We start from the raw sequence: 8470 nt of genomic DNA on the forward strand, positions 1-8470 counted from the left end.
TCTCCCCACTCTGCACTGTCACTCTCTGCTGGTGGGAAATGTTCAGTTACCCCTGTGTTCCAGGCTGCTAGTGAGACTCCACGTCTAGCGAGCACTCAGTAAGTTTGTTGAATGAATATAGGAGTGAATGAGCTGTCAGTGAATAGGATGTCAGGTAGATGTTGTCCATATTAATGAAAACATACTGACAGATATCAAGCCTGGAGGTGTAGATTGTCATTGGGTAACAGCTGAAACCATGTGCTGTGGAGGAGATTACCAAGGATAGCACAAAATGCCAGAGTCACCAAGGAGGACTTATTTCAACTATATGCCCAGGTCCTCCAAAGCAAAACTAGGACACATTCCACCTAGGGAAGCCTGCTCCTACAGCTGCTTTGGCACTATCCAGGCATCAGCCCCTCCCTCTCTTCTCCAACATCCCTACAAAGCCCCCACCTCTAGAATGAGCAGGGAAAGGAGAGATGTTACTGGAAGCTTGTCTGCTGCACGTGAGCCTGTGGAGGTTGAGAATTTTGGAATGAGTTTGTGAATCCAGAAAACAGAGGCAAGGACTCACTCTGGAAACACCCCCTTTAAGGGACAGAAGGAATTAAAACTGCCTGAGAAGGAACAGAGCAAGGCTAGTCACCAATTCATGCAGCTGCCTGCTTGAGGAAGTCAAGATGAGGTCTTTTCAAAGTATTCAGTGGACCCAGAAATCAGATCACTGATTAAATCAGAGGAGTTTCAGTGCAAAAGTCCTAGGAGGTGAAAACAAGAGACAGTGAGTCAAATCTTCCACCCCACCCCCACCCCCTACCCAAGCCCTTGTGAAGAAGATTCCATCAGACAGGATGATGGGAAATGTCATCAGGGGCCTGTCCTTTCCTCCAGGCTGATTCCATCTGCAGTCTGTCCAATGGGATAAAGGATGGGAAACACCCTACAGGATTATAAGGCTGAAAGGAGCCAGATTCAGAACTCAGTGCTAAATGGAGAGGTTGTGCTGTGTTGCGTGTTCTGATGCAGATCAAGGAGGATTCCACTGATTCACCAGGAGAGAAGTTGGCCATGTGAGTTGGTCCTGAGGGAAGCACCATCCCTGCCTTGGGGATATAAGAGAAGCTCCCCACTGTGGGTAGACTCAGGACCCACATAGAGTGGGCATCATTGTGTGCAGCTGGGACCACAGGTGCAGGTAAGCCTAGACTCTGGGAAGGGATAGCAGCCTTGGGCGGGGCAGGGAGGTGGGAGAGTCACCGACCACAAGGGCAGAAACTAGTAGTGGGGTGACGCTGTGAGGGCACCTCACCCCTGGTCCAGGAGGGTGGAAAATGGGAAACAGACCTAACCAGAGTGGCCTGGGAGGATGCTCTGAGAAAGTGTTGATTACATTCATTTTGAAGACACGTTCTGGCCAGGAGGGTGGTTAATGTAGGTGGGTTCAGAGGAAGATGGGGTGCTTGGGGGGCAAGAGGGGCGAGTTCCAGCTGTGGTTGTAGACAGTGACTCCATGATATTAGCTGATAGAATCCTTATGCCTGGCCTCACTCTTGCCACAAACTGAATTCATCTTGATTTGGGAGATTTATGTGGGGTTGGAAGAGTGGAGACCAGGAAGGAGATGGAGTCGGAGTGGAAGGAGCATGAGGGCAGTTTTATGTCAACTGTAAGAGAAAGAGGGGAGAATCAAGGATCTCAGAGCTTTGAAATGAAGGGAAAGTGAAAGATGAGCCTCAAAGAAAAAAGAGAGAACTCATACAACTCAACAATAAAAAAAACAAACAACCCGATCAAAAATGGGTAGAGCATATGAACAGACATTTTTCCAAAGACAATATATAGATGGCCAACAGGCACATGAATATTCCAGCTTGGCTGGAATGGGGACAGCAATAAGATTGACAAAAATGGTTAGCCTTTTAAAGAATGTTTTTTATTAGACAACATCTTAGCACATAAAATAGTAGAGAAAATAGTACAATCAACCTTATGTAGCCATCTCTAAAATTATGTCCCAATTCATCTGCCCATCAATATTATGAAGCAAACCCCAGACACATGTTAGTTTATGTGTAAATACCGCACTATGATGTCTAATGGAGAGGGCTTTTTTTTTTTTGAGGTCGTAATAGTTATAACATTGTGAAATTTCAGTTGTACATTCTTATTTGTCAGTCACCATATATATGTGCCCATTTACCCCCCTCTTTTTTTGTGTGAGGGAGATCAGCCCTGAGCTAACATCCAATGCCAATTCTCCATTTTTTTAAATTTTTTTTTTTTTTTTGCTGAGGAAGATTGGCCCTGAGCTGACATCCGTGCCCATCCTCCTCTACTTTACATGGGACACTGCCACAGCATGGCTTGACAAGTGGTGAGTCGGTGCGGGCATGGAATCCGAAACCTCGAACCCCAGGCCCGCCGAAGCGGAGCCCGCACACTTAACCACTTTCACCACCAGGCCGTCCCAACCCCTTTACCCCTTTTGCCCACCCCTTAACTCCATTCCCCTCTGGTAACCACTAATATGGTCTCTTTGTCCATGTGTTTATTTATCTTCCACACATGAGTGAAATCATAACAGTGTTTGTCTTTCTCTGTCTGGCTTATTTCACTTAACATAATACCCACAAGCTTCATCCATGTTGTTGCAAATTGGATGGTTTTGTCCTTTTTTGTGGCTGTGCAGTATTCCATTGTATAAATATACCACATCTTTACCCATTCATCAGTTGTTGGGCACTGGGTTTCTTCCACATCTTGGCTATAGCGAATAATGTTGCAATGAACATGGGGTGCATAAGTCTCTTTGAATTGTTGATTTCAAGTTCTTTGGATAAATACGCAGTAGTGGGATAGCTGGGTCGTATGGTATTTCAATTTTTAATTTTTTGAGGAATCTCCATGCTGTTTTCCATAGTGGCTGTGCCAGTTTGCATTCAGTATTCAGTTGCCAGCAGTATAGGAGCGTTCCCTTTTCTCCACATCCTCTCCAACATTCGTTGTTTTTTGTCTTGGTAATTACAGCCATTCTAACAGGTGTAAGGTGATGTCTCATTGTAGTTTTGATTTGCATTTCTCTAATAATTAGTGATGTTGAACATCTTTTCATGTGCCTGTTGGCCATCTATATCTTCTTTGGAAAAATATCTGTTCACATCCTCTGTCCGGTTTTGATCGAGTTTTTTGTTTTTTTGTTGTTGAGTTGTATGAATTCTATATATGTTTTGGAAATTAACCCTTTGTCAGATATATGATTTGCAAATATTTTCTCCCAATTGGTGAGTTGTCTTTTCGTTTTGTTCCTGGTTTCCTTTGCCTTGCAGAAGCTCTGTAGTCTGAGGTAGTCCCATTTGCTTATTTTGTCTTTTCTTCCCCATGCCTGAGTGCACTTGGTATTTGAAAAGATCCTCTAAGACTGATGTCAAAGATTGTACTGCATATGTTTTCTTCTAGGAGTTTTATGGTTTCTGGTCTTACATTCAAGTCATTAATCCATTTTGAGTTAATTTTGGTGTACAGAGAAAGATAATGGTCTACTTCCATTCTTTTGCATAAAGAACAATTTTCCCAGCACCATTTATTGCAGAGACTTTCCTTTCTCCATTGTATATTCTTGGCTCCTTTGTCAAAGACTAGCCGTCTGGAGATGTGTGGTTTTATTTCTAGGCTTTCAACATTGAGAATTTTTATCATAAACGGAAGTTGGATCTTGTCAGGTGCTTTCTCTGCATCTATTCAGATTATCATGTGGGTTTTATTCCTCATTTTGTTAATGTGGTGTATCACACTCATTGATTTGCAGATGTTGAACGATCCCTGCATCCCTGGTATAAATCCCACTTGATCATGGTGTATGATCTTTTTAATGTATTGCTGTATTCGATTTGCCAACTTTTCTTGAGGATTTTTGCATCTATGTTCATCAGCAATATCGGCCTGTAATTTTCCTTCTTCGTGTTATCTTTGTCTGGCTTTGGGATTAAAGTGATGTTGGCCTCGTAGAATATGTTAAGAAGTGTTCTGTCTTCTTCAATTTTTTGGAATAGTTTGAGAAGGTAGGTATTAAACCATCTTTGAATGTTTGATAGAATTCTCCAGAGAAGCTATCTGGCCCCGGACTTTTATTTTTGGGGAGGGTTTTGATTACTGTTTCAATCTCTTTACTTCTGATTGATCTATTCAGATTCTCTATTTCTTCTTGTTTCAGTTTTGGGAGGTTGTAGGAGTCTAAGAATTATCCGTTTCTAGATTGTCCCATTTGTTGGCATATAGTTTTTCAAAGTATTCTCTTATAATTCTTTGTATTTCTGTGGTATCCGTTGTAATTCCTCCTCTTTCATTTCTAATTTTATTTATTTGAGCCTTCTCTCTTTTTTTCTTAGTGAGTCTGGCCAAGGGTTTGTCAATTTTGTTTATCTTCTCAAAGAACAAGCTCTCAGTTTCATTGATCCTTTCTACCATTTTTTTGGTTTCCATTTCACTTATTTCTGCTCTAACTTTTATTATTTCCCTCCTTTTGCTGACTTTGGGCTTTGTTTATTCTTTTTCTAATTCTATTAGGTGTAGTTTAAAATTGCTTATTTGGGATTTTTCTTGTTTGTTAAGGTGGGCCTCTATTGCTATGAATTTCCCTCCTAGGACCACTTTTTCTGCATCCCATATGAATTGGCATGGTGGTTTTTCATTTTCATTTGTCTCCAGATAGTCTTTGATTTCCTCTTTAATTTCTTCACTGATCCATTTGTTGTTCAGTAGCGTGTTGTTTAGTCTCCACTTATTTGTCACTTTCCCAGCTTTTTTCTTCCGGTTGATTTCTAGTTTCATAGCATTATGGTCAGAAAAGATGCTTAGTATGATTTCAATCTTAAATTTGTTGAGGCTTGCCTTATTTCCCAACATATGGTCTATCTTTGAGAATGTTCCCTGTGCACTTGAGAAGAATGTGTATTCTGCTGTTTTTGGAAGGTGTTCTCTATATATTTATTAAGTTCATCTGATCTAGTTTTTCAGTTAATTCCACTATTTCCTTGTTGACTTTCTGTTTGGATAATTTATCCATTGATGTCAGTGGGGCATTGAGGTCCCCTACTATTATTGTGTTGCTGTTAATTTCTCCTTTTAGGTCTGTTAATAGTTGCTTTATGCATTTCGGTACTCCTGTGTTGGTGCATATATATTTATAAGTTGTATGTCCTGAGAGAGCCTCTTTTTAATAACAAGGTCATAAAATCGTTAATAATCAAGAATTTTTAAAAATAATGCGAGTTCCACTATTCCAATTGACTTATTGGTATTTTTATGTCTTAGAAATATATGTAATTGGATCAGAAAAATAACTTAGGTAAATCTTTGTCACTGATATACATGTCCTTCATTACTTTAATATATATTTTACTGTTTTTTCTTTGCTGTTTTATGTTGAAGAAATCTGGTCAATTGTCTTGTTGAGTGTCAACATCTGGAATTCCCTACATGGTCATTAATTTCCATCACTTCTTGAAGTTGCAGCTCTTTGCTGACAAAGAGGACTAACAAGCCAAGATGAATTGGAATAAAGGTGATCCAGAGCCAGGGGATCAGTGACTCCCTGGGCCATATCTCCTCCTGGCAGCTGCTTCTAGAGCTGAAGGGAAGGAAGCAGAAACAGGCTTGTGGGGTTATAGCTGCCTGGGATCCTGGGAAGACTTCAGGCTGTCTTCAGGAGGGTGACTGCTGACGACACGTCGGCTTCTCACCTTTCCTAGTTCCTTGAGAATCATATTTACTGAAGAGAATCTCCTCAGACAGACACCCTCCCTGCACAATGGCCTTTGCAGCCTCCCTGGCTGACCTCCAAGAAGAGGCCAGTTGCCCCGTCTGCCTGGATTACCTGACAGACCCAGTGACCATTCACTGTGGGCACAACTTCTGTCTCTTCTGCATCCACCAGTGCTGGGAAGACCTACAGGACATTTTCCCCTGTCCCGTCTGCCTCCACCACTGCCCTGACAGGAGCTTCAAGAAGAACCCCCAGTTATGTCACCTGACTGACATTGTTAAGCAGCTTCCCACCACAAGCAGCAAGAGGAAAGGGCAGGAAGAGAAACCCCTGTGTGAGAAGCACAATCAGGTTCTGGCCCTGTTCTGTGAGGAGGACATGGAGCTGTTGTGTCCCCAGTGCAGGGTCTCCTCTGACCACCGGGATCACCCCCAGACACCCACTGAACAAGCTGCAGCTAGTCACAGGAGGAAGCTCAGAAGCTACATCAAGCCCCTGAGGAAGCAGATTGAAGACGCTGAATTGGGGCGTGAAATCCAAGTTTCAAAATCTCTCACTGAAGTTCAGTGGAAGATGAAAAAATGGAGGAGAGAGTTACACTCTGAATTTGAAGAACTTAACGATTTCCTGAGAAAGGAGCAAGTTGCAATTCATGGCAGGCTGCTTATGCAAGAGAAGGATGTTGAAGAAAAACTAACCCAATACATAAGCCAAATTTCAAACCACATGTCCAGGCTACAAAATCTGTTAAGTGAAATAACAGAGAAATGTTCCCAAGGAGACCTGGAGTTCCTGACAGGCATTGAAAGTATCCACAACAGGTATGAACACCTAAAATGCCCAGCCGTCTTTTCATATGAATTAAGGAAAGAGAGTTGCAATTTTCCTCCACATTATTTTGGCCTGCAAAACATGATGAGCACGTTTCAGGTAGATTTGACGTTAGATCCTGAAACTGCCCATCCCAATCTTATTATCTCAAAAGATAGAAAAAGTGTGATATATAGAACAACAGAAGCAAACTGTCTTGACCATCATGAAGCATTTACTTCTTACCCAGCTGTCCTGAGTTGTGAGGGATTTGGTGCTGGCAGGCATTTCTGGCAGGTAGAATTAAGAGGCACAGGTGAATGGTCCTTAGGTGTGTGTAGAAATTTTCCCAGCAACGCTCTCATTCCACCACGCCCAAAGGATGGATGGGGGCAATTTCAGCGGTGCACTAGGACGTGGGGTACAGGGCACACAGGGCAAGCCATGCGGATAGGTGTCTTTCTGGATTATGAGTTGGGAGAAGTTTCATATTATAATTGGAATAGCAGGTCATATTTGTATACACTCACTGATACATTTACAGGAAAACTTATGCCTTATTTCTCTATTGGGCCTTCTTCAAAATCGCTTACAATCAGTATGGTCCTAGACGAACGATGAACTACCTGAAGGACCTTTCTGCATGTGGTTCTATTTTCTTCCTGTGTTCTTGGAGGGTGTTGTAATAAAGATTTTGAGTCCATTTTTGATGCTTGACTGCGGAACACTTTTAGGACTCATCATTCTCTCTTCCCCTTTTCCTCACACCTGGCAAAGCTGATGAGAAAGCGTGGGTGCTCCATCCTCTGGTGCAGGTGGGAAGGTCAAACCCAGCAAGCCCCTAGGAGTGCCAGAAGCCTCACAGCAGCCCCACCCAGCAACCAGCACAAACACCTCAAGCTAGTCTCCCTTCCCTGGGCCCTCAAGTCATTTTGGCCCCACTCTGAGAGCCATAAAACTCATTATTTGAGTGATAAACCTTTTCATATCCTTCTGGAGTGTGTGGCATCATCAGTTTCGACATTTGTATCAAATTTGGGATGGGGTCCACCCTGGCTAGGCAAGCTGGTCCCGACAACTGGCATTGTGCAGAGGATTATTCAGTGTGCAGCACCAGCACCAGGGCCTTCTCCTCTGGCTGTGGCTTGTAATGGCTCTGCTGCCCAAGGCCAGTGTGCACCTTCAGCTGTGCTGCCTTGTGCTGCATTTGCGGAGCTCTGCTGAGGCTCTGTTCTAGATGTAATTGTCCTACGTCAGAGGCTTTCATCATTATTGGCCTTCAGGGATAAAAGCATGGATGGAGCTCCTCTTGAATGTGGTTCTGGGTCATGTGTCTCAGTCCCGACCTCCCTATATGTCTTAGAATGAATTGTGTGTCTTTCCTGGCATCAGCTGTGACTGATGTAGTTTTAGGAGCAAGACTCTGTGACCGATTGGTTGTGTGCCTCAATTGGATATGGGCTCCTGTTCTATAGAGCACTCGGGAAAGACTCTACCTGTGAGATATCCTGCTCCACTGAGAAGTCACTCGTGTGGAGCAAGAGCAGTCACTCTGTAAATAACCAGCATTATATGAAGATTTGAAGTCCACACTCCTAAAGCAGACAGCTCACTAGGACCCTCCAAGATGCCTTTGCTACTTCTGCTGCATCTGCCTATGCCTCTGTCACAACAAAGATCCTGATTCTCAAGGTTACAGGGCAAAACACCCAAGGCCCCCTGTGGCACACTGAAGGTGTTAATTCACACCAGACTTAAGCCCCAGGTCCTTCAAATCTGGAAACCAGCCATGGCCATAGAGGGGGCCCTAACCTTGATCACACTGATGTGAGGTTCTCTGGAGTGAGAAACTTACATATATGAGCTGGGAAGAGAAGATCAGCCCCTGAACTATATCCAGTGGCCAAAGAAAGA

General features: G+C 43.1%; 1 protein-coding gene across 2 annotated transcripts; it reads left to right on the plus strand.

Moving 5' to 3' along the window:
• The first annotated feature begins 1051 nt into the window (after positions 1-1051).
• On the plus strand, positions 1052-7925 carry LOC131411155 (tripartite motif-containing protein 75-like). Of its 2 annotated transcripts, none has more exons than XM_058549788.1 (2): positions 1052-1180; positions 5413-7925. In XM_058549788.1, the coding sequence occupies exon 2, from the start codon at positions 5792-5794 to the stop codon at positions 7175-7177; it is 1386 nt and encodes a 461-aa protein (XP_058405771.1). In that variant the 5' UTR covers positions 1052-1180; positions 5413-5791; the 3' UTR covers positions 7178-7925. The 2 variants fall into 2 exon arrangements, with proteins under 2 accessions (XP_058405771.1, XP_058405772.1); XM_058549789.1 differs by having other exon boundaries at positions 5491-7925.
• Positions 7926-8470: the final 545 nt, after the last annotated feature.

Source organism: Diceros bicornis, chromosome 11 (assembly GCF_020826845.1).
Source record: "Diceros bicornis minor isolate mBicDic1 chromosome 11, mDicBic1.mat.cur, whole genome shotgun sequence".
Lineage (NCBI taxonomy): Eukaryota > Metazoa > Chordata > Mammalia > Perissodactyla > Rhinocerotidae > Diceros > Diceros bicornis.

Bases quoted from the DNA above. Each gene is read 5' to 3' on its own strand.
- LOC131411155 (XM_058549788.1), top strand. From the start codon at position 5,792: ATGGCCTTTGCAGCCTCCCTGGCTGACCTCCAAGAAGAGGCCAGTTGC.